The 26,558-nt window shown below is 51.2% G+C and overlaps 1 protein-coding gene across 1 annotated transcript; it reads left to right on the top strand.

Annotated features, from left to right (window-relative positions):
* The first annotated feature begins 12,436 nt into the window (after window positions 1-12,436).
* LOC135515536 (uncharacterized) lies at window positions 12,437-25,042 on the top strand. Its single transcript, XM_064939152.1, has 6 exons — window positions 12,437-12,501; window positions 21,583-22,105; window positions 22,234-22,602; window positions 23,088-23,094; window positions 23,540-23,607; window positions 23,765-25,042. The coding sequence occupies exons 1-6, from the start codon at window positions 12,437-12,439 to the stop codon at window positions 25,040-25,042; spliced, it is 2,310 nt and encodes a 769-aa protein (XP_064795224.1).
* Window positions 25,043-26,558: the final 1,516 nt, after the last annotated feature.

Raw genomic sequence — 26,558 nt, 5'->3', positions numbered from 1 at the left:
GCCCAGCTGTAACAGAGGTCTCAGTCAGGGCCCAGCTGTAACAGAGGTCTCAGTCAGGGCCCAGCTGTAACAGAGGTCTCAGTCAGGGCCCAGCTGTAACAGAGGTCTCAGTCAGGGCCCAGCTGTAACAGAGGTCTCCAGCCCAGCTGTAACAGAGGTCTCAGTCAGGGCCCAGCTGTAACAGAGGCCCAGTCAGGGCCCAGCTGTAACAGAGGTCTGTCAGGGCCCAGCTGTAACAGAGGTCTCAGTCAGGGCCCAGCTGTAACAGAGGTCTCAGTCAGGGCCCAGCTGTAACAGAGGTCTGTCAGGGCCCAGCTGTAACAGAGGTCTCAGTCAGGGCCCAGCTGTAACAGAGGTCTCAGTCAGGGCCCAGCTGTAACAGAGGTCTCAGTCAGGGCCCAGCTGTAACAGAGGTCTGTCAGGGCCCAGCTGTAACAGAGGTCTCAGTCAGGGCCCAGCTGTAACAGAGGTCTCAGTCAGGGCCCAGCTGTAACAGAGGTCTCAGTCAGGGCCCAGCTGTAACAGAGGTCTCAGTCAGGGCCCAGCTGTAACAGAGGTCTCAGTCAGGGCCAGCTGTAACAGAGGTCTCAGTCAGGGCCCAGCTGTAACAGAGGTCTCAGTCAGGGCCCAGCTGTAACAGAGGTCTCAGTCAGGGCCCAGCTGTAACAGAGGTCTCAGTCAGGGCCCAGCTGTAACAGAGGTCTCAGTCAGGGCCCAGCTGTAACAGAGGTCTCAGTCAGGGCCCAGCTGTAACAGAGGTCTCAGTCAGGGCCCAGCTGTAACAGAGGTCTCAGTCAGGGCCCAGCTGTAACAGAGGTCTCAGTCAGGGCCCAGCTGTAACAGAGGTCTCAGTCAGGGCCCAGCTGTAACAGAGGTCTCAGTCAGGGCCCAGCTGTAACAGAGGTCTCAGTCAGGGCCCAGCTGTAACAGAGGTAACAGAGTCAGTCAGGGCTCAGAGGTCAGTCAGGCCCAGCTGTAACAGAGGTCTCAGTCAGGGCCCAGCTGTAACAGAGGTCTCAGTCAGGGCCCAGCTGTAACAGAGGTCTGTCAGGGCCCAGCTGTAACAGAGGTCTCAGTCAGGGCCCAGCTGTAACAGAGGTCTCAGTCAGGGCCCAGCTGTAACAGAGGTCTCAGTCAGGGCTGTAACAGAGGTCAGTCAGGGCCCAGCTGTAACAGAGGTCTCAGTCAGGGCCCAGCTGTAACAGAGGTCCAGTCAGCCCAGCTGTAACAGAGGTCTCAGTCAGGGCCCAGCTGTAACAGAGGGGTCTCAGTCAGGGCCCAGCTGTAACAGAGGTCTCAGTCAGGGCCCAGCTGTAACAGAGGTCTCAGTCAGGGCCCAGCTGTAACAGAGGTCTCAGTCAGGGCCCAGCTGTAACAGAGGTCTCAGTCAGGGCCCAGCTGTAACAGAGGTCTCAGTCAGGGCCCAGCTGTAACAGAGGTCTCAGTCAGGGCCCAGCTGTAACAGAGGTCTCAGTCAGGGCCCAGCTGTAACAGAGGTCTCAGTCAGGGCCCAGCTGTAACAGAGGTCTCAGTCAGGGCCCAGCTGTAACAGAGGTCTCAGTCAGGGCCCAGCTGTAACAGAGGTCTGTCAGGGCCCAGCTGTAACAGAGGTCTGTAACAGATGTCAGTCAGGCCCAGCTGTAACAGAGGTCTCAGTCAGGGCCCAGCTGTAACAGAGGTCTCAGTCAGGGCCCAGCTGTAACAGAGGTCTCAGTCAGGGCCCAGCTGTAACAGAGGTCTCAGTCAGGGCCCAGTGGACACAGAGGTCAGTCAGGGCCCAGCTGTAACAGAGGTCTCAGTCAGGGCCCAGCTGTAACAGAGGTCTCAGTCAGGGCCCAGCTGTAACAGAGGTCTCAGTCAGGGCCCAGCTGTAACAGAGGTCTCAGTCAGGGCCCAGCTGTAACAGAGGTCTGTCAGGGCCCAGCTGTAACAGAGGTCTCAGTCAGGGCCCAGCTGTAACAGAGGTCTCAGTCAGGGCCCAGCTGTAACAGAGGTCTCAGTCAGGGCCCAGCTGTAACAGAGGTCTCAGTCAGGGCCCAGCTGTAACAGAGGTCTCAGTCAGGGCCCAGCTGTAACAGAGGTCTCAGTCAGGGCCCAGCTGTAACAGAGGTCTCAGTCAGGGCCCAGCTGTAACAGAGGTCTCAGTCAGGGCCCAGCTGTAACAGAGGTCTCAGTCAGGGCCCAGCTGTAACAGAGGTCTCAGTCAGGGCCCAGCTGTAACAGAGGTCTCAGTCAGGGCCCAGCTGTAACAGAGGTCTCAGTCAGGGCCCAGCTGTAACAGAGGTCTCAGTCAGGGCCCAGCTGTAACAGAGGTCTCAGTCAGGGCCCAGCTGTAACAGAGGTCTCAGTCAGGGCCCAGCTGTAACAGAGGTCTCAGTCAGGGCCCAGCTGTAACAGAGGTCTCAGTCAGGGCCCAGCTGTAACAGAGGTCTGTCAGGGCCCAGCTGTAACAGAGGTCTCAGTCAGGGCCCAGCTGTAACAGAGGTCTCAGTCAGGGCCCAGCTGCAGAGTCTCAGTCAGGGCCCAGCTGTCTCAGTCAGGGCCCAGCTGTAACAGAGGTCTCAGTCAGGGCCCAGCTGTAACAGAGGTCTGTCAGGGCCCAGCTGTAACAGAGGTCTGTCAGGGCCCAGCTGTAACAGAGGTCTCAGTCAGGGCCCAGCTGTAACAGAGGTCTCAGTCAGGGCCCAGCTGTAACAGAGGTCTCAGTCAGGGCCCAGCTGTAACAGAGGTCTCAGTCAGGGCCCAGCTGTAACAGAGGTCTCAGTCAGGGCCCAGCTGTAACAGAGGTCTCAGTCAGGGCCCAGCTGTAACAGAGGTCTGTCAGGGCCCAGCTGTAACAGAGGTCTCAGTCAGGGCCCAGCTGTAACAGAGGTCTCAGTCAGGGCCCAGCTGTAACAGAGGTCTCAGTCAGGGCCCAGCTGTAACAGAGGTCTCAGTCAGGGCCCAGCTGTAACAGAGGTCTCAGTCAGGGCCCAGCTGTAACAGAGGTCTCAGTCAGGGCCCAGCTGTAACAGAGGTCTCAGTCAGGGCCCAACAGAGGTCTCAGTCAGGGCCCAGCAGAGGTCAGGGCCCAGCTGTAACAGAGGTCTCAGTCAGGGCCCAGCTGTAACAGAGGTCTCAGTCAGGGCCCAGCTGTAACAGAGGTCTGTCAGGGCCCAGCTGTAACAGAGGTCTCAGTCAGGGCCCAGCTGTAACAGAGGTCTCAGTCAGGGCCCAGCTGTAACAGAGGTCTCAGTCACCCAGAACAGAGTCTCAGTCAGGGCCCAGCTGTAACAGAGGTCTCAGTCAGGGCCCAGCTGTAACAGAGGTCTCAGTCAGGGCCCAGCTGTAACAGAGGTCTCAGTCAGGGCCCAGCTGTAACAGAGGTCTCAGTCAGGGCCCAGCTGTAACAGAGGTCTCAGTCAGGGCCCAGCTGTAACAGAGGTCTCAGTCAGGGCCCAGCTGTAACAGAGGTCTCAGTCAGGGCCCAGCTGTAACAGAGGTCTCAGTCAGGGCCCAGCTGTAACAGAGGTCTCAGTCAGGGCCCAGCTGTAACAGAGGTCTCAGTCAGGGCCCAGCTGTAACAGAGGTCTCAGTCAGGGCCCAGCTGTAACAGAGGTCTCAGTCAGGGCCCAGCTGTAACAGAGGTCTCAGTCAGGGCCCAGCTGTAACAGAGGTCTCAGTCAGGGCCCAGCTGTAACAGAGGTCTCAGTCAGGGCCCAGCAGAGGTCTGTCAGGGCCCAGCTGTAGAGGTCTCAGTCAGGGCCCAGCTGTAACAGAGGTCTCAGTCAGGCCCAGCTGTAACAGAGGTCTCAGTCAGGGCCCAGCTGTAACAGAGGTCTGTCAGGGCCCAGCTGTAACAGAGGTCTCAGTCAGGGCCCAGCTGTAACAGAGGTCTCAGTCAGGGCCCAGCTGTAACAGAGGTCTCAGTCAGGGCCCAGCTGTAACAGAGGTCTCTCAGGGCCCAGCTGTAACAGAGGTCTCAGTCAGGGCCCAGCTGTAACAGAGGTCTCAGTCAGGGCCCAGCTGTAACAGAGGTCTCAGTCAGGGCCCAGCTGTAACAGAGGTCTCAGTCAGGGCCCAGTGTAACAGAGGTCTCAGTCAGGGCCCAGCTGTAACAGAGGTCTCAGTCAGGGCCCAGCTGTAACAGAGGTCTCAGTCAGGGCCCAGCTGTAACAGAGGTCTCAGTCAGGGCCCAGCTGTAACAGAGGTCTGTCAGGGCCCAGCTGTAACAGAGGTCTGTCAGGGCCCAGCTGTAACAGAGGTCTCAGTCAGGGCCCAGCTGTAACAGAGGTCTCAGTCAGGGCCCAGCTGTAACAGATGTCTCAGTCAGGGCCCAGCTGTAACAGATGTCTCAGTCAGGGCCCAGCTGTAACAGAGGTCTCAGTCAGGGCCCAGCTGTAACAGAGGTCTCAGTCAGGGCCCAGCTGTAACAGAGGTCTCAGTCAGGGCCCAGCTGTAACAGAGGTCTCAGTCAGGGCCCAGCTGTAACAGAGGTCTCAGTCAGGGCCCAGCTGTAACAGAGGTCTCAGTCAGGGCCCAGCTGTAACAGAGGTCAGGGCCCAGGGCCCAGCTGTAACAGAGGTCTCAGTCAGGGCCCAGCTGTAACAGAGGTCTCAAGGGCCCAGCTGTAACAGAGGTCTCAGTCAGGGCCCAGCTGTAACAGAGGTCTCAGTCAGGGCCCAGCTGTAACAGAGGTCTCAGTCAGGGCCCAGCTGTAACAGAGGTCTCAGTCAGGGCCCAGCTGTAACAGAGGTCTCAGTCAGGGCCCAGCTGTAACAGAGGTCTCAGTCAGGGCCCAGCTGTAACAGAGGTCTCAGTCAGGGCCCAGCTGTAACAGAGGTCCAGTCAGGGCCCAGCTGTAACAGAGGTCTCAGTCAGGGCCCAGCTGTAACAGAGGTCTCAGTCAGGGCCCAGCTGTAACAGAGGTCTGTCAGGGCCCAGCTGTAACAGAGGTCTCAGTCAGGGCCCAGCTGTAACAGAGGTCTCAGTCAGGGCCCAGCTGTAACAGAGGTCTGTCAGGGCCCAGCTGTAACAGAGGTCTCAGTCAGGGCCCAGCTGTAACAGAGGTCTCAGTCAGGGCCCAGCTGTAACAGAGGTCTCAGTCAGGGCCCAGCTGTAACAGATGTCTCAGTCAGGGCCCAGCTGTAACAGAGGTCTCAGGGCCCAGCTCAGAGGCCCAGCTGTAACAGAGGTCTCAGTCAGGGCCCAGCTGTAACAGAGGTCTCAGTCAGGGCCCAGCTGTAACAGAGGTCTCAGTCAGGGCCCAGCTGTAACAGAGGTCTCTCAGGGCCCAGCTGTAACAGAGGTCCCAGCTGCTGTAACAGAGGTCTCAGTCAGGGCCCAGCTGTAACAGAGTCAGGGCCCAGCTCTCAGTCAGGGCCCAGCTGTAACAGAGGTCTCAGTCAGGGCCCAGCTGTAACAGAGGTCTCAGTCAGGGCCCAGCTGTAACAGAGGTCTCAGTCAGGGCCCAGCTGTAACAGAGGTCTCAGTCAGGGCCCAGCTGTAACAGAGGTCTCAGTCAGGGCCCAGCTGTAACAGAGGTCTCAGTCAGGGCCCAGCTGTAACAGAGGTCTCAGTCAGGGCCCAGCTGTAACAGAGGTCTCAGTCAGGGCCCAGCTGTAACAGAGGTCTCAGTCAGGGCCCAGCTGTAACAGAGGTCTCAGTCAGGGCCCAGCTGTAACAGAGGTCTCAGTCAGGGCCCAGCTGTAACAGAGGTCTCAGTCAGGGCCCAGCTGTAACAGAGGTCTCAGTCAGGGCCCAGCTGTAACAGAGGTCTCAGTCAGGGCTGTAACAGAGGTCAGTCTGTAACAGAGGTCTCAGTCAGGGCCCAGCTGTAACAGAGGTCTCAGTCAGGGCCCAGCTGTAACAGAGGTCTCAGTCAGGGCCCAGCTGTAACAGAGGTCTCAGTCAGGGCCCAGCTGTAACAGAGGTCTCAGTCAGGGCCCAGCTGTAACAGAGGTCTCAGTCAGGGCCCAGCTGTAACAGAGGTCTCAGTCAGGGCCCAGCTGTAACAGAGGTCTCAGTCAGGGCCCAGCTGTAACAGAGGTCTCAGTCAGGGCCCAGCTGTAACAGAGGTCAGGGCCCAGCTGTAACAGAGGTCAGGGCCCAGCTGTAACAGAGGTCTCAGTCAGGGCCCAGCTGTAACAGAGGTCTCAGTCAGGGCCCAGCTGTAACAGAGGTCTCAGTCAGGGCCCAGCTGTAACAGAGGTCTCAGTCAGGGCCCAGCTGTAACAGAGGTCTCAGTCAGGGCCCAGCTGTAACAGGGCCCAGGGCTGTAACCCAGCTGTAACAGAGGTCTCAGTCAGGGCCCAGCTGTAACAGAGGTCTGTCAGGGCCCAGCTGTAACAGAGGTCTCAGTCAGGGCCCAGCTGTAACAGAGGTCTCAGTCAGGGCCCAGCTGTAACAGAGGTCTCAGTCAGGGCCAGCTGTAACAGAGGTCTGTCAGGGCCCAGCTGTAACAGAGGTCTGTCAGGGCCCAGCTGTAACAGAGGTCTCAGTCAGGGCCCAGCTGTAACAGAGGTCTCAGTCAGGGCCCAGCTGTAACAGAGGTCTCAGTCAGGGCCAGCTGTAACAGAGGTCTGTCAGGGCCCAGCTGTAACAGAGGTCTGTCAGGGCCCAGTTGTAACAGATGTCTCAGTCTGTGTTCCTTGTTGAAGTAAAGGTAAAATAATAAATACACTCAAGTCATCATTGCTGTTTATTCTTTCTATTGCAGGAGAATGTCTACACAACGCTGAAGGGCCTCACCACTTCGGTAAGTTAACACGTTTAACTAGGTTAATTCAGAAGTTTAGTGCCTCGTGTTGAGGCAAGTGTAGTGGAAGTATTGACTGTCGTAGGGCTGGGAATAGTGACTTAATAGACATTAATGAACCCTTTATAACCTGTTAATGAACCCTTTATAGCCTGTTAATGAACCCTTTATAACCTGTTAATAAACCCTTTATAGCCTGTTAATGAACCCTTTATAACCTGTTAATGAACCCTTTATAGCCTGTTAATGAACCCTTTATAGCAGGTTAATGAACCCTTTATAGCCTGTTAATGAACCCTTTATAACCTGTTAATGAACCCTTTATAGCAGGTTAATGAACCCTTTATAACCTGTTAATGAACCCTTTATAACATGTTAATGAACCCTTTATAACCTGTTAATGAACCCTTTATAGCAGGTTAATGAACCCTTTATAGCCTGTTAATGAAACCTTTATAGCCTGTTAATGAACCCTTTATAACCTGTTAATGAACCCTTTATAGCCTGTTAATGAAACCTTTATAGCCTGTTAATGAACCCTTTATAGCAGGTTAATGAACCCTTTATAGCCTGTTAATGAACCCTTTATAGCAGGTTAATGAACCCTTTATAGCCTGTTAATGAACCCTTTATAGCAGGTTAATGAACCCTTTATAGCAGGTTAATGAACCCTTTATAGCAGGTTAATGAACCCTTTATAACCTGTTAATGAACCCTTTATAACCTGTTAATGAACCCTTTATAGCAGGTTAATGAACCCTTTATAGCAGGTTAATGAACCCTTTATAGCAGGTTAATGAACCCTTTATAACCTGTTAATGAACCCTTTATAACCTGTTAATGAACCCTTTATTACCTGTTAATGAACCCTTTATAACCTGTTAATGAACCCTTTATTACCTGTTAATGAACCCTTTATTACCTGTTAATGAACCCTTTATTACCTGTTAATGAACCCTTTATTACCTTTTAATGAACCCTTTATAACCTGTTAATGAACCCTTTATAACCTGTTAATGAACCCTTTATAACCTGTTAATGAACCCTTTATAGCAGTTTAATGAACCCTTTATAACCTGTTAATGAACCCTTTATAGCCTGTTAATGAACCCTTTATAACCTGTTAATGAACCCTTTATAACCTGTTAATGAACCCTTTATAGCAGGTTAATGAACCCTTTATAACCTGTTAATGAATCCTTTATAACCTGTTAATGAACCCTTTATAGCAGGTTAATGAACCCTTTATAACCTGTTAATGAACCCTTTATAACCTGTTAATGAACCCTTTATAGCAGGTTAATGAACCCTTTATAGCCTGTTAATGAAACCTTTATAGCCTGTTAATGAACCCTTTATAACCTGTTAATGAACCCTTTATAGCCTGTTAATGAACCCTTTATAGCCTGTTAATGAACCCATATATAACCTGTTAATGAATCCTTTATAACCTGTTAATGAACCCTTTATAGCAGGTTAATGAACCCTTTATAGCCTGTTAATGAACCCTTTATAGCCTGTTAATGAACCCTTTATAACCTGTTAATGAACCCTTTATAACCTGTTAATGAACCCTTTATAGCCTGTTAATGAACCCTTTATAGCCTGTTAATGAACCCTTTATAACCTGTTAATGAACCCTTTATAACCTGTTAATGAACCCTTTATAACCTGTTAATGAACCCTTTATAACCTGTTAATGAACCCTTTATAGCCTGTTAATGAACCCTTTATAACCTGTTAATGAACCCTTTATAACCTGTTAATGAACCCTTTATAGCAGGTTAATGAACCCTTTATAACCTGTTAATGAACCCTTTATAACCTGTTAATGAACCCTTTATAGCAGGTTAATGAACCCTTTATAGCAGGTTAATGAACCCTTTATAACCTGTTAATGAACCCTTTATAACCTGTTAATGAACCCTTTATAACCTGTTAATGAACCCTTTATAGCAGGTTAATGAACCCTTTATAGCAGGTTAATGAACCCTTTATAACCTGTTAATGAACCCTTTATAACCTGTTAATGAACCCTTTATAACCTGTTAATGAACCCTTTATAGCAGGTTAATGAACCCTTTATAGCCTGTTAATGAACCCTTTATAACCTGTTAATGAACCCTTTATAGCCTGTTAATGAACCCTTTATAGCCTGTTAATGAACCCTTTATAACCTGTTAATGAACCCTTTATAACCTGTTAATGAACCCTTTATAGCCTGTTAATGAACCCTTTATAGCCGGTTAATGAACCCTTTATAACCTGTTAATGAACCCTTTATAACCTGTTAATGAACCCTTTATAGCAGGTTAATGAACCCTTTATAACCTGTTAATGAACCCTTTATAACCTGTTAATGAACCCTTTATAACCTGTTAATGAACCCTTTATAACCTGTTAATGAACCCTTTATAGCAGGTTAATGAACCCTTTATAGCCTGTTAATGAACCCTTTATAACCTGTTAATGAACCCTTTATAACCTGTTAATGAACCCTTTATAGCCTGTTAATGAACCCTTTATAACCTGTTAATGAACCCTTTATAACCTGTTAATGAACCCTTTATAGCCTGTTAATGAACCCTTTATAGCCGGTTAATGAACCCTTTATAACCTGTTAATGAACCCTTTATAACCTGTTAATGAACCCTTTATAACCTGTTAATGAACCCTTTATAACCTGTTAATGAACCCTTTATAGCAGGTTAATGAACCCTTTATAGCCTGTTAATGAACCCTTTATAACCTGTTAATGAACCCTTTATAGCCTGTTAATGAACCCTTTATAGCCTGTTAATGAACCCTTTATAACCTGTTAATGAACCCTTTATAACCTGTTAATGAACCCTTTATAGCCTGTTAATGAACCCTTTATAGCCGGTTAATGAACCCTTTATAACCTGTTAATGAACCCTTTATAACCTGTTAATGAACCCTTTATAGCAGGTTAATGAACCCTTTATAACCTGTTAATGAACCCTTTATAACCTGTTAATGAACCCTTTATAACCTGTTAATGAACCCTTTATAACCTGTTAATGAACCCTTTATAGCAGGTTAATGAACCCTTTATAGCCTGTTAATGAACCCTTTATAGCCTGTTAATGAACCCTTTATAACCACTCTGCTTCTCAACAGGACACGACATTGAAGGAACGCCTTCTGATCGTCAGTAACGTCCCCACGGGAACTACGGCAACCCGAGAGGTTCACGACCTCGTCAAACGCTTCGGATCCTACCTCGATTCTCTATCTCTGATCAACAGGGTACCACAGACACACACACACACACACACACACACACACAGACATGTTAAGGCCATGCACTACAATCTAATAATAGGGTAACATGTGTTGCCTTTAATCATATCGCAATTAACTTTTACCAATTTGAATGTAGACACACACATCACAAACAATTTTTGGGGAATTATTGTGTTAAACAGGCAAATGAGGCAGATGTTTTGATTTGCTTCAAATCAATTTTTCCCGGACCCTGAATGAAGTCAGGCTAAATTTTTTGGTTTTATTTAGTTAGACACTCCGGGACCAGATTTATATAGATCAGATTAAGACACTCCGGGACCAGACTTGTATTGATCAGATTAAGACACTCCGGGACCAGACTTGTATTGATCAGATTAAGACGCTCTGGGACCAGACTTGTATTGATCAGATTAAGCCACTCCGGGACCAGACTTGTATTGATCAGATTAAGCCACTCCGGGACCAGACTTGTATTGATCAGATTAAGACACTCCGGGACCAGACTTGTATTGATCAGATTAAGACACTCCGGGACCAGACTTGTATTGATCAGATTAAGACACTCCGGGACCAGACTTGTATTGATCAGATTAAGCCACTCTGGGACCAGACTTGTATACATCAGATTAAGGTGCTCCGCTCTTGAAGGACAAGTACAACAGTCAGGTGTTTTCAGGTATTGAAGGAGAAGGACAACAGTCAGGTGTTTTCAGGTCTTGAAGGAGAAGGACAACAGTCAGGTGTTTTCAGGTCTTGAAGGAGAAGGACAACAGTCAGGTGTTTTCAGGTCTTGAAGGAGAAGGACAACAGTCAGGTGTTTTCAGGTCTTGAAGGAGAAGGACAACAGTCAGGTGTTTTCAGGTCTTGAAGGAGAAGGACAACAGTCAGGTGTTTTCAGGTCTTGAAGGAGAAGGACAACAGTCAGGTGTTTTCAGGTCTTGAAGGAGAAGGACAACAGTCAGGTGTTTTCAGGTCTTGAAGGAGAAGGACAACAGTCAGGTGTTTTCAGGTCTTGAAGGAGAAGGACAACAGTCAGGTGTTTTCAGGTCTTGAAGGAGAAGGACAACAGTCAGGTGTTTTCAGGTATTGAAGGAGAAGGACAACAGTCAGGTGTTTTCAGGTATTGAAGGAGAAGGACAACAGTCAGGTGTTTTTAGGTCTTGAAGGAGAAGGACAACAGTCAGGTGTTTTCAGGTATTGAAGGAGAAGGACAACAGTCAGGTGTTTTTAGGTATTGAAGGAGAAGGACAACAGTCAGGTGTTTTCAGGTATTGAAGGAGAAGGACAACAGTCAGGTGTTTTTAGGTCTTGAAGGAGAAGGACAACAGTCAGGTGTTTTCAGGTCTTGAAGGAGAAGGACAACAGTCAGGTGTTTTTCGGTCTTGAAGGAGAAGGACAACAGTCAGGTGTTTTCAGGTCTTGAAGGAGAAGGACAACAGTCAGGTGTTTTTAGGTCTTGAAGGAGAAGGACAACAGTCAGGTGTTTTTCGGTCTTGAAGGAGAAGGACAACAGTCAGGTGTTTTCAGGTCTTGAAGGAGAAGGACAACAGTCAGGTGTTTTCAGGTCTTGAAGGAGAAGGACAACGGTCAGGTGTTTTTCGGTCTTGAAGGAGAAGGACAACAGTCAGGTGTTTTTCGGTCTTGAAGGACAACAGTCAGGTGTTTTCAGGTCTTGAAGGAGAAGGACAACAGTCAGGTGTTTTCAGGTCTTGAAGGAGAAGGACAACAGTCAGGTGTTTTTCGGCCTTGAAGGAGAAGGACAACAGTCAGGTGTTTTCAGGTCTTGAAGGAGAAGGACAACAGTCAGGTGTTTTCAGGTCTTGAAGGAGAAGGACAACAGTCAGGTGTTTTCAGGTCTTGAAGGAGAAGGACAACAGTCAGGTGTTTTCAGGTCTTGAAGGAGAAGGACAACAGTCAGGTGTTTTCAGGTCTTGAAGGAGAAGGACAACAGTCAGGTGTTTTTCGGTCTTGAAGGAGAAGGACAACAGTCAGGTGTTTTCAGGTCTTGAAGGAGAAGGACAACAGTCAGGTGTTTTCAGGTCTTGAAGGAGAAGGACAACAGTCAGGTGTTTTCAGGTCTTGAAGGAGAAGGACAACAGTCAGGTGTTTTTAGGTCTTGAAGGAGAAGGACAACAGTCAGGTGTTTTCAGGTCTTGAAGGAGAAGGACAACAGTCAGGTGTTTTCAGGTCTTGAAGGAGAAGGACAACAGTCAGGTGTTTTCAGGTCTTGAAGGAGAAGGACAACAGTCAGGTGTTTTCAAGTCTTGGTTTTTCACACACCTGTGGTACAAACTCTCATCCGTATACCTCCCTCTTGTCCTCTCTCTCCTAGATTTATTTTGAGATGGAGTCGTCCTCGATAGCGATGGCGGTATGTCTCCATTTCCAGAAGTTCCCTGTGCAGTTCAGAACAAGCCTCTGAAGTTCAACATGCTGGTCAAGGTTAAACATCCGGCTCAGCCGCAGCTCCCAGCCAAGAAGACACCTGTCACCAGGTAAGTGGCTACCTCAACCCTTCATTACCTGTCTGTCTGTCAATACATTACTGTGTGCATGAAAGCTATTTTATACATAAGGCTCTTTCTATAGTGTGACAACGTTTTTAAAATGAAATAAAAGTTCAAAACATGAAGGCAAATCAATTGAATTGACATTACAGTAGCGTTGACTGAAAAGCTCAGGTTACTTCAATTCATTTTTGCTGGACGGAGCTCATTAGAATAATACCTAGCATGCTTTGCAACTGCACATTTTTTTTGAAACATTTGGATTCTTTCTGTGAATTAAAGGGCCAAGGTGTGACATCAGGATCCACATTTCCAAATGGTTTCATTTAAATGTGATTTTCTTGCAGCTTTTTTTCTCCTTTTTTCCCCCCTATTTTTATATATATTTGGCAGTTTTCACGTTCGTGATTATATTTTAACTTGGGAAAACAAACGATCAAGACATACACGGACTGCAATCTTACATCCAGGAATCTTGACTTAAAAGGATACTTTTAGGATGTTGACAATGTGGCTCTTTGTCTACTTCCCCAGAGTCTGATGAACTCATAGATACCGTTTTACGAGTCTGCGTGCAGTTTAAAGGAAGTTACTAACTAGCGGTAACACAATGACTTCCAGTCTAACTTCCTTCATACTGGACCATTAAAATAGAGGTGTCGTATTAGTGTGTAGGCGACAGACAGAGGTTGGCGGTACGGACTGAAGAAAATTCCCCTCACTCTTGTGGGGGTTCGTAGAGCAAAACGGAGAGCATTGTGAGTCTCACATCTTTCCATGGTGGTTTTTTTGAAAGGCCAAACCGTTCGGAAGCTACAGATGTTTTGGTGAGAATACCGATTTTCGGGAGGTGTCGTAGTCTGGCAAACACCGTAGCTCACACACCTTTCACAGCAGGTGTGGAAGGCCGACAATGGTGAATGTGGTGGATTGAGACACAACAATGACAGATATTTAGAGTCTGCTTGGTTGGTTGCTGTCTCTCGTCTCTCCCTCCCTGTTCCCTGTCACTCACTCACACTCAGTAGCCTACACACACAGCACGACCCCTGCTAGAGCGTCTCCTCTCACACACAGCACGACCCCTGCTAGAGCGTCTCCTCTCACACACAGCACGACCCCTGCTAGAGCGTCTCCTCCCTCTACCTCCTCTCTCACACACATCACGACCCCTGCTAGAACATCTCCTCTCTCACACATCACGACCCCTGCTAGAACATCTCCTCTCTCACACATCACGACCCCTGCTAGAGCGTCTCCTCTCTCACACACAGCACGACCCCTGCTAGAGCGTCTCCTCCCTCTACCTCCTCTCTCACAAACAGCACGACCCCCGCTAGAGCATCTCCTCTCTCACACATCACGACCCCTGCTAGAGCTTCTCCTCCCTCTACCTCCTCTCTCACACACATCACGACCCCTGCTAGAGCATCTCCTCTCTCACACAGCACGACCCCTGCTAGAGCGTCTCCTCCCTCTACCTCCTCTCACACACATCACGACCCCTGCTAGAGCGTCTCCACTCTCACACAGCACGACCCCTGTTAGAGCGTCTCCTCTCTCACACACATCACAACCCCTGCTAGCGTCTCCTCTCTCTACCTCCTCTCTCTCACACATCACTACCCCTGCTAGAGCGTTATCTCTCTCTACCTCCTCTCACACACAGCACGACCCCTGCTAGAGCGTCTCCTCCCTCTACCTCCTCTCTCACAAACAGCACGACCCCCGCTAGAGCATCTCCTCTCTCACACAGCACGACCCTTGCTAGAGCCGTCTCCTCCCTCTACCTCCTCTCACACACATCACGACCCCTGCTAGAGCGTCTCCACTCTCACACAGCACGACCCCTGTTAGAGCCGTCTCCTCTCTCACACACATCACAACCCCTGCTAGCGTCTCCTCTCTCTACCTCCTCTCTCTCACACATCACTACCCCTGCTAGAGCGTTATCTCTCTCTACCTCCTCTCTCACACACAGCACGACCCCTGCTAGAGCGTCTCCTCTCTCTACCTCCTCTCTCACACACAGCACAACCCCTGCTAGAGCGTCTCCTCTCTCACACACATCACGACCCCCGCTAGCGTCTCCTCTCTCACACATCACGACCCCCGCTAGCGTCTCCTCTCTCACACATCACGACCCCCGCTAGAGCGTCTCCTCCCTCTACCTCCTCTCTCACACACCACGACCCCCGCTAGAGCGTCTCCTCCCTCTACTTCCTCTCACACACACCACGACCCCCGCTAGAGCATCTCCTCTCTCACACAGCACGACCCCTGCTAGAGCCGTCTCCTCTCTCACACACATCACAACCCCTGCTAGAGTGTCTCCTCTCTCACACAGCATGACCCCTGCTAGAGTGTCTCCTCTCTCACACATCACGACCCCGCTAGAGCGTCTCCTCTCTCACACAGCACAACCCCTGCTAGAGTGCCTCCTCTCTCACACATCACGACCCCCGCTAGAGCGTCTCCTCTCTCACACATCACGACCCCGCTAGAGTGTCTCCTCTCTCACACACCACGACCCCCGCTAGAGCGTCTCCTCTCTCACACAGCACGACCCCCGCTAGAGCGTCTCCTCTCTCACACATCACGACCCCCGCTAGAGCGTCTCCTCTCTCACACAGCACGACCCCCGCTAGAGCGTCTCCTCTCTCACACAGCACGACCCCTGCTAGAGCGTCTCCTCTCACACAGCACGACCCCGCTAGAGCGTCTCCTCTCTCACACATCACGACCCCCGCTAGAGCGTCTCCTCTCTCACACAGCACGACCCCCGCTAGAGCGTCTCCTCTCTCACACAGCACGACCCCTGCTAGAGCGTCTCCTCTCTCACACAGCACGACCCCCGCTAGAGCGTCTCCTCTCTCACACATCACGACCCCCGCTAGAGCGTCTCCTCTCTCACACAGCACGACCCCGCTAGAGCGTCTCCTCTCTCACACAGCACGACCCCCGCTAGAGCGTCTCCTCTCTCACACATCACGACCCCCGCTAGAGCGTCTCCTCTCTCACACAGCACGACCCCCGCTAGAGCGTCTCCTCTCTCACACAGCACGACCCCCGCTAGAGCGTCTCCTCTCTCACACAGCACGACCCCTGCTAGAGCGTCTCCTCTCTCACACAGCACGACCCCCGCTAGAGCCGTCTCCTCTCTCACACATCACGACCCCCGCTAGAGCGTCTCCTCTCTCACACAGCACGACCCCCGTTAGAGCGTCTCCTCTCTCACACATCACGACCCCCGCTAGAGCGTCTCCTCTCTCACACATCACGACCCCCGCTAGAGCCGTCTCCTCTCTCACACGGCACGACCCCTGTTAGAGCGTCTCCTCTCTCACACGGCACGACCCCTGTTAGAGCCGTCTCCTCTCTCACACATCACGACCCCCGCTAGAGCGTCTCCTCTCTCACACAGCACGACCCCCGCTAGAGCGTCTCCTCTCTCACACAGCACGACCCCTGCTAGAGCGTCTCCTCTCTCACACAGCACGACCCCCGCTAGAGCGTCTCCTCTCTCACACATCACGACCCCCGCTAGAGCGTCTCCTCTCTCACACAGCACGACCCCGCTAGAGCGTCTCCTCTCTCACACAGCACGACCCCGCTAGAGCGTCTCCTCTCTCACACATCACGACCCCCGCTAGAGCGTCTCCTCTCTCACACAGCACGACCCCGTTAGAGCGTCTCCTCTCACACAGCACGACCCCAGCTAGAGCGTCTCCTCTCTCACACATCACGACCCCGCTAGAGCGTCTCCTCTCTCACACGGCACGACCCCTGTTAGAGCGTCTCCTCTCTCACACGGCACGACCCCTGTTAGAGCGTCTCCTCTCTCACATCACGACCCCCCGCTAGAGCGTCTCCTCTCTCACACCACGACCCCGCTAGAGCGTCTCCTCTCACATCACGACCCCCGCTAGAGCGTCTCCTCTCACACACATCACGACCCCCGCTAGAGCGTCTCCTCCCTCTACCTCCTCTCTCATACACAGCACGACCCCTGCTAGAGTGTCTCCTCTCTCACACACATCACGACCCCCGCTAGAGCGTCTCCTCTCTCTACCTCCTCTCTCACACATCCGACCCCCGCTAGAGCGTCTCCTCTCTCACACAGTACGACCCCGCTAGAGTGTCTCCTCTCACACACATCACGACCCCTGCTAGAGTCTCCTCCCTCTACCTCCTCTCTCTCACACACCACGACCCCGCTAGAGCGTCTCTCTCACACATCACGACCCCCGCTAGAGCGTCTCCTCTCTCACACACCACGACCCCTGCTAGAGTGTCTCCTCTCTCACACACACGACCCCGCTAGAGCGTCTCCTCTCTCACACATCACGACCCCTGCTAGAGTGTCTCCTCTCTCACACAGCACGACCCCTGCTAGAGCTTCTCCTCCCTCTACCTCCTCTCTCACAAACAGCACGACCCCCGCTAGAGCGTCTCCTCTCTCACACACAGCACGACCCCTGCTAGAGCGTCTCCTCCCTCTACCTCCTCTCTCACAAACAGCACGACCCCGCTAGAGCATCTCCTCTCTCACACATCACGACCCCTGCTAGAGCTTCTCCTCCCTCTACCTCCTCTCTCACACACATCACGACCCCTGCTAGAGCATCTCCTCTCTCACACAGCACGACCCCTGCTAGAGCGTCTCCTCCCTCTACCTCCTCTCACACACATCACGACCCCTGCTAGAGCGTCTCCACTCTCACACAGCACGACCCCTGTTAGAGCGTCTCCTCTCTCACACACATCACAACCCCGCTAGAGCGTCTCCTCTCTCTACCTCCTCTCTCTCACACATCACTACCCCTGCTAGAGCGTTATCTCTCTCTACCTCCTCTCTCACACACAGCACGACCCCTGCTAGAGCGTCTCCTCCCTCTACCTCCTCTCTCACAAACAGCACGACCCCCCAAGCTAGAGCATCTCCTCTCTCACACAGCACGACCCTTGCTAGAGCGTCTCCTCCCTCTACCTCCTCTCACACACATCACGACCCCTGCTAGAGCGTCTCCACTCTCACACAGCACGACCCCTGTTAGAGCGTCTCCTCTCTCACACACATCACAACCCCTGCTAGCGTCTCCTCTCTCTACCTCCTCTCTCTCACACATCACTACCCCTGCTAGAGCGTTATCTCTCTCTACCTCCTCTCTCACACACAGCACGACCCCTGCTAGAGCGTCTCCTCTCTCTACCTCCTCTCTCACACACAGCACAACCCCTGCTAGAGCGTCTCCTCTCTCACACATCACGACCCCCGCTAGCGTCTCCTCTCTCACACATCCACGACCCCCGCTAGCGTCTCCTCTCTCACACATCACGACCCCCGCTAGAGCGTCTCCTCCCTCTACCTCCTCTCTCACACACCACGACCCCGCTAGAGCGTCTCCTCCCTCTACTTCCTCTCACACACACCACGACCCCGCTAGAGCATCTCCTCTCTCACACAGCACGACCCCTGCTAGAGCGTCTCCTCTCTCACACACATCACAACCCCTGCTAGAGTGTCTCCTCTCTCACACAGCATGACCCCTGCTAGAGTGTCTCCTCTCTCACACATCACGACCCCCGCTAGAGCGTCTCCTCTCTCACACAGCACAACCCCTGCTAGAGTGCCTCCTCTCTCACACATCACGACCCCCGCTAGAGCGTCTCCTCTCTCACACATCACGACCCCCGCTAGAGTGTCTCCTCTCTCACACACCACGACCCCCGCTAGAGCGTCTCCTCTCTCACACAGCACGACCCCCGCTAGAGCGTCTCCTCTCTCACACATCACGACCCCCGCTAGAGCGTCTCCTCTCTCACACAGCACGACCCCCGCTAGAGCGTCTCCTCTCTCACACAGCACGACCCCTGCTAGAGCGTCTCCTCTCTCACACAGCACGACCCCCGCTAGAGCGTCTCCTCTCTCACACATCACGACCCCCGCTAGAGCGTCTCCTCACTCACACGGCACGACCCCTGTTAGAGCGTCTCCTCTCTCACTAGGCACGACCCCTGTTAGAGCGTCTCCTCTCTCACACATCACGACCCCCGCTAGAGCGTCTCCTCTCTCACACAGCACGACCCCCGCTAGAGCGTCTCCTCTCTCACACAGCACGACCCCTGCTAGAGCGTCTCCTCTCTCACACAGCACGACCCCCGCTAGAGCGTCTCCTCTCTCACACATCACGACCCCCGCTAGAGCGTCTCCTCTCTCACACAGCACGACCCCGTTAGAGCGTCTCCTCTCTCACACATCACGACCCCCGCTAGAGCGTCTCCTCTCTCACACATCACGACCCCCGCTAGAGCGTCTCCTCTCTCACACGGCACGACCCCTGTTAGAGCGTCTCCTCTCTCACACGGCACGACCCCTGTTAGAGCGTCTCCTCTCTCACACATCACGACCCCCGCTAGAGCGTCTCCTCTCTCACACAGCACGACCCCCGCTAGAGCGTCTCCTCTCTCACACAGCACGACCCCTGCTAGAGCGTCTCCTCTCTCACACAGCACGACCCCCGCTAGAGCGTCTCCTCTCTCAACCATCACGACCCCCGCTAGAGCGTCTCCTCTCTCACACAGCACGACCCCCGCTAGAGCGTCTCCTCTCTCACACAGCACGACCCCGCTAGAGCGTCTCCTCTCTCACACATCACGACCCCCGCTAGAGCGTCTCCTCTCTCACACAGCACGACCCCCGTTAGAGCGTCTCCTCTCTCACACAGCACGACCCCGCTAGAGCGTCTCCTCTCTCACACATCACGACCCCCGCTAGAGCGTCTCCTCTCTCACACGGCACGACCCCTGTTAGAGCGTCTCCTCTCTCACACGGCACGACCCCTGTTAGAGCGTCTCCTCTCTCACATCACGACCCCCGCTAGAGCGTCTCCTCTCTCACACCACGACCCCCGCTAGAGCGTCTCCTCTCTCACACATCACGACCCCCGCTAGAGCGTCTCCTCTCACACACATCACGACCCCCGCTAGAGCGTCTCCTCCCTCTACCTCCTCTCTCATACACAGCACGACCCCTGCTAGAGTGTCTCCTCTCTCACACACATCACGACCCCCGCTAGAGCGTCTCCTCTCTCTACCTCCTCTCTCACACATCACGACCCCCGCTAGAGCGTCTCCTCTCTCACACAGTACGACCCCCGCTAGAGTGTCTCCTCTCACACACATCACGACCCCTGCTAGAGTCTCCTCCCTCTACCTCCTCTCTCTCACACACCACGACCCCCGCTAGAGCGTCTCCTCTCTCACACATCACGACCCCGCTAGAGCGTCTCCTCTCTCACACACCACGACCCCTGCTAGAGTGTCTCCTCTCTCACACACACGACCCCCGCTAGAGCGTCTCCTCTCTCACACATCACGACCCTGCTAGAGTGTCTCCTCTCTCACACAGCACGACCCCCGCTAGAGCGTCTCCTCTCTCACACACCACGACCCCTGCTAGTGTCTCCTCTCTCACACAGCACGACCCCCGCTAGAGCGTCTCCGCTCTCACACATCACGACCCCCGCTAGAGTGTCTCCTCTCTCACACAGCACGACCCCGCTAGAGCGTCTCCTCTCTCACACCACGACCCCTGCTAGAGTGTCTCCTCTCTCACACAGCACGACCCCCGCTAGAGCGTCTCCGCTCTCACACATCACGACCCCTGCTAGAGTGTCTCCTCTCTCACACAGCACGACCCCCGCTAGAGCGTCTCCTCTCTCACACCACGACCCCCGCTAGAGCGTTATGACTTTTGAGGTGTTTCCTTCACTCATATTGGATCAGACTGGGTCTGGTTCCGATCAGGTCTTTATGGAGGGAGTCTAGTTGTGCTCGGGTACCGTTCGAAAGGGGCCTTTTTCATAAGAAATTGAATAAATTATGCATCTCCAAGCCCCAGGTCCTCTTTGACCCCGTGAAGTCCAACTAGGGCTCAGAGTTTTTCCTGTTCAGGGAACAACTCTCGGCCATTATGTTGCACTTGGATTTGCATGACAACGTCACTTATGGTCATGTATGTCTAATGTCTGTCATTTATGTCTGTCTGTCATTTATGTCTGTCTGTCATTTATGTTTAATGTCTGTCATTTATGTCTCTGTCATTTATGTTTAATGTCTGTCATTTATGTCTGTCTGTCATATATGTCTGTCTGTCATTTATGTTTAATGTCTGTCATTTATGTCTGTCTGTCATTTATGTTTAATGTCTGTCATTTATGTTTAATGTCTGTCATTTATGTTTAATGTCTGTCATTTATGTTTAATGTCTGTCATTTATGTCTAATGTCTGTCATTTATGCCTAATGTCTGTCATTTATGCCTAATGTCTGTCATTTATGCCTAATGTCTTTCATTTATGTCTAATGTTTATCATTTATGTCTAATGTCTGTCATTTATGTCTAATGTCTGTCATTTATGTCTAATGTCTATCATTTATGTCTAATGTCTATCATTTATGTCTAATGTCTTTCATTTATGTCCAATGTCTGTCATTTATGTCTAATGTCTGTCATTTATGTCTAATGTCTGTCATTTATGTCTAATGTCTGTCATTTATGTCTAATGTCTTTCATTTATGTCTAATGTCTGTCATTTATGTCTAATGTCTGTCATTTATGTCTAATGTCTGTCATTTATGTCTAATGTTTATCATTTATGTCTAATGTTTATTATTTATGTCTAATGTTTATCATTTATGTCTAATGTCTGTCATTTATGTCTAATGTCTGTCATTTATGTCTAATGTCTATCATTTATGTCTAATGTCTATCATTTATGTCTAATGTCTTTCATTTATGTCTAATGTCTGTCATTTATGTCTAATGTCTGTCATTTATGTCTAATGTCTGTCATTTATGTCTAATGTCTGTCATTTATGTCTCTGTCATTTATGTCTAATGTCTGTCATTTATGTCTGTCTGTCATTTATGTCTAATGTCTGTCATTTATGTCTGTCTGTCATTTATATCTAATGTCTGTCATTTATGTCACTGTCATTTATGTCTAATGTCTGTCATTTATGTCTAATGTCTGTCATTTACGTCTAATATCTGTCATTTCATCAGCAGAGCCAAGAAGAAGACGGTCCAAGGCAAGAAGCCTGTCGCTAAAGGAGTGGCAACACCAGGTAAATCTGTTCCTACCACCACCTCTGCCACACAGCCAGTGGTTACCCAACACCCGCGAGATGGCGGAAGCGCCGTCCAGTCCAGTGACACCGTAGCGAAAGACTCCGACGCGACCGCAACGGAACCCAGTCCAGTCGTCATGGACCTGATGACGACCAACGACGACCAAAGCCAAACCGCTGCCAAACCGGATGGCGAGAATGGAGAAACCATAGCAACCGCTACCGTTCACGCTGCTACCGTTGCTGGTTCTGCACCGGTAACATCAGCCTCTGTCCCCGTAGCTCGCCCAGTGTCTGTAAAAGGTGAAGACAAACTGTTCAACTTCAGTCCGGTAACTCAGGAGATCCTGAAGGCCCTGGAGGCAGCAGTGCACCAACACCGCCTGGGGAGACAAGCCGAGGAACAAAGACAGGACCAGGGAGAGAAGGACAAGCCTCCATCCGACAAGAAGAGCTCTGTAGCTGGAGAGAAGGGGAGACCAAGACCCCGGCTGGAGGACTAAACCAGGCCCCAACTCAACCAGAGAAGAAGACAGCGACACAGACTCAACGAGATGAGAGAAGTAGACCTGCGCTTTCTCTGAAGAAAAACAAGCTACAACCTGAGAAGTCACAGACCGATAAAAAGCCTCCAACCAAACCAGCGAAGAAGACCACAACACAGACGGAAGGTGCAAAGAAACCACCTTCAGGCTCTGGACAACCAAAGAAGAATCAGGGGAAGACACAAGTCTATGGAGGAAGAGGCAGGCGCAGGGACCATTCTTCCCCAGAAAAGAGAGACTCTTCCAGGCATAGAAGCAGCCGGGCGGCCTCCGAGGAGGAGGAGCAGGGTCCTCCGACGTCGAGACACGGCGACTCCTCTCGCTCTTCTTCTGGCTCCTGCAGGAGCAACAGACAGGATGGCAGTCCCGCCAAGAAGAAGGGGAGGAAAGAGGAGGAGGAGAGGAGCAAGGTAAGAAAGGAGGTAGGGGGGCAGACAGGACAGGAGCCAGGGAGAGAGACAGGGGGTAGGGGGGGCAGACAGGACAGGAGCCAGGGAGAGAGACAGGGGGGTAGGGGGGGGGGCAGACAGGTCGGGAGCCAGGGACAGAGACAAAGTAAGAGAAGGAGGAGAGGAGCATGGTAAGAAAGGAGGTAGGGGGGCAGACAGGACAGGAGCCAGGGAGAGAGACAGGGGGGGGGTAGGGGGGGCAGACAGGTCGGGAGCCAGGGAGAGAGACAGGGGGGTAGGGGGGGGGCAGACAGGACAGGAGCCAGGGAGAGAGACAGGGGGTAGGGGGGGACAGACAGGTCGGGAGCCAGGGAAAGCAGGAATGATGGTGGATGTTTTTATATTCAGGTTATATCCTTAAGTTCAGACGTTGTTAAAAGTCTAAATGAGATGTTAACATGATTTCTTTCTGTTTCTGAGATTTCATGTTTCCGTTTGTCCCACAGGGCCACCGTAGTAGAACTAACCAGTCTTCTCGGGAGGAGTGATTTCATGTTTCCGTTTGTCCCACAGGGCCACCATAGTAGAACTAGCCAGTCTTCTAGGAGTGATTTCATGTTTCCGTTTGTCCCACAGGGCCACCGTAGTAGAACTAACCAGTCTTCTAGGAGTGATTTCATGTTTCCGTTTGTCCCACAGGGCCACCATAGTAGAACTAGCCAGTCTTCTAGGAGTGATTTCATGTTTCCGTTTGTCCCACAGAACCACCGTAGTAGAACTAACCAGTCTTCTAGGAGTGATTTCATGTTTCCGTTTGTCCCACAGGGCCACCATAGTAGAACTAGCCAGTCTTCTAGGAGTGATTTCATGTTTCCGTTTGTCCCACAGGGAGAGAGACCACCGTAGTAGAACTAACCAGTCTTCTAGGAGTGATTTCATGTTTCCGTTTGTCCCACAGGGCACCATAGTAGAACTAGCCAGTCTTCTAGGAGTGAGTCTAGAGATCAGGAGGCAGCAGAGAGCAAGGTGAGCATCAGATTTATAAAAACACACCATTCAAATATTAATGTACAGAATCCAAACGCTTACAATCATCTGATTCAAAGTACAGCACTTCTGTTGAACTTCTGGAAAATGGATTGATTGATTAATTCCATGGATTCATCCTCCTCTCATACCACAGGGTTTTGGCTACGTGGTGGATGAGTTCACTTCCGACGTCAACCCTAGTGACGCCAACCCAATCGACCTGGACCAGTTCAACATGGATGAGTTTGTCACCGTGGACGAGGTGGAAGGGGATGAGGCGGACAACGCCAACCCACCAGAATCATCATCTTCATCACCCAACCCACCAGAGCCATCAACTTCATCACCCAATACCCAAGATGGCACCTATGGAAGGTCGGAACGATCATCCAAACGCAAGAGGGGTACCCCTGATACCCCAATTTCTACTATGAAGTCAAGCCAGGAGAAAGAGAGACCCCTCTCCAAAAGCACTCCCACCCCATCCTCTTCTACCTCTACCCCCCCTGGACAGAAGACTCCACGACAAGCCGCAACGGCCAAAAGAACGCAGGTGGCAAAACCTCAACCACCTACCACCTCCGGACGCAAGACCAGGTCGTCAGCCGCAGCTGCTGTTGTCGCGACGGAAGCCGCAGAAACCCGAGAAACTGACGATGACCCCGCAGTCGGGATGGAACCGGAGCCTCTTCCCGTGGAGCTTCTGTCTCAGCCAATGGGGGAAGCAGCCGCTGCTCAGTTGGTAGAGGAAGTAGTGGTCACAAAGGGAAGTGACATGGAGGGTATGTTATCGTCATCCGACCACAAGGTGTCAGTGTTGGGCACGGCATTGCCGGCGAACAAGGAAACAGACAGTGCTGGGTCAGAGATTGATATGGAGACTAAAGCTGAACAACCTCCAGAGGTAGACGGGAGCGAGGGGAAGGCCCAGGCTAAAAAAGGAGACTCGATTCTGGGTAGCAAGGCTCAGAATGAAGGCTGCACACTGGAGCTTGGCTTGACTGATCCGTCTTCCACAGCCAAGGAGCAAGACCGTCATACAACCCTAGAACTACAAGGGCTTGAGACGGTGTCGGGTCACCAAGTGCCCCAATCACTTGTTGACAAAGTGCCCAAAGAAAATGTGGGCTTACAGATACCCAACAAAACAGTGGTGCCTGCAGCCTCTGAATCTACGGGTTCCCAGGAGCTCCAAACTACTCTAGAGGAACACCAAGACGAAGAAGAATCTGCTTTCCACATCCTGGACTCTGTAGAGGATCAGGTGACTATGACAGAAGCTCTGGAAAACCACTCTCCTGAATCTAAGGGTACCTCAAAACAACAAGCGAGTTACAAAAAGGTTAAGGGTCATATTCAAAAGAAGGACGGCAAGAAGGTAGTACAAACCCCTGAGAAGATACAGACCCCCCCGTGGAGTCGGAGAGGGTGAGCGAGTACCCACAAAAGACTAACCGTGTCACCTTAGATGAGGTGAGTGAGGAAGAGGAGAGTTACCCTGACGACTGCCGAAGAGGAAGAGCTAATGAAGAAACAGAAACTGGCGAAGGAGAAACGGCGAGAGAGAAATGGGAGAAGGAGAGGTACAAAGCGGGTGAGGAGCAGAGAGAAGGAGCAGGAATGGAAGAGGGAGAAGGGGAGGTTCAGTGTGGATACGGAATGGTTGGTGACTCTGGATGAGATCGGAGGAGATGGGGATGAGAGGAGAGGAGGGTGCGAGGGATCAGGAGAGTGGAATAAATGAGGCAGACCTTCATGAATTGGTCACTCTGGATGAGATCGTTGGCGAGGAAGGAGGGGAGGGTCTAGCCCAGAGCCACACCCATTCAGGCAGGAGGGCGAATCAGGAGACTCCTTCAACACAGAGGTCAGGAAACATCTACTGCTTTTTGTCTTTGCTTGTATCTTGATTTCTCTCACAAACTCACTCTCTCTCACGCATGTGCATTTGTATTTATTATGGATCCCAATTAGCTGCTGCCTTCCTGCGGCCCAGCAAGTTGTAAAATTTTAAAAACATTACAATACCTTCATTAAAGAACTCACAACACAGTGTGTGACCTCAGGCCCGTACTCCACTACCACATATCTACAACACATAACATGGATTATTGTGTGTGTGTCTGTGTTGCTTCACAGTCCCCCTGTTCCCTAAGGTGTGTATTTTTTATGTTTATTTTTTCAAATCTGATTCTACTGTTTGCATCAGTTACCTGATGTGGAATATAGTTCCATGTAGTCGTGGCTCTATGTAGTACTGTGGAATAGAGTTCCATGTAGTCGTGGCTCTATGTAGTACTGTGGAATAGAGCTCCATGTAGTCATGGCTCTATGTAGGACTGTGGAATAGAGTTCCATGTAGTCATGGCTCTATGTAGTACTGTGGAATAGAGTTCCATGTAGTCGTGGCTCTATGTAGTACTGTGGAATAGAGTTCCATGTAGTCATGGCTCTATGTAGAACTGTGGAATAGAGTTCCATGTAGTCGTGGCTCTATGTAGTACTGTGGAATAGAGTTCCATGTAGTCATGGCTCTATGTAGTGCTGTGGAATAGAGTTCCATGTAGTCATGGCTCTATGTAGGACTGTGGAACAGAGTTCCATGTAGTCATGGCTCTATGTGGTACTGTGGAATAGAGTTCCATGTAGTCATGGCTCTATGTAGTACTGTGGAACAGAGTTCCATGTAGTCATGGCTCTATGTGGTACTGTGGAATAGAGTTCCATGTAGTCATGGCTCTATGTAGTACTGTGGAATAGAGTTCCATGTAGTCATGGCTCTATGTAGTACTGTGGAATAGAGTTCCATGTAGTCATGGCTCTATGTATTACTGTGGAATAGAGTTCCATGTAGTCATGGCTCTATGTATTACTGTGGAATAGAGTTCCATGTAGTCATGGCTCTATGTAGTACTGTGGAATAGAGTTCCATGTAGTCATGGCTCTAT

This window comes from Oncorhynchus masou, chromosome 27, assembly GCF_036934945.1.
Source record: "Oncorhynchus masou masou isolate Uvic2021 chromosome 27, UVic_Omas_1.1, whole genome shotgun sequence".
Classification (NCBI taxonomy): Eukaryota; Metazoa; Chordata; class Actinopteri; order Salmoniformes; family Salmonidae; genus Oncorhynchus; species Oncorhynchus masou.
Note: the sequence above shows the minus strand (reverse complement) of the source record. Positions and strands in the feature narration are given on the sequence as shown.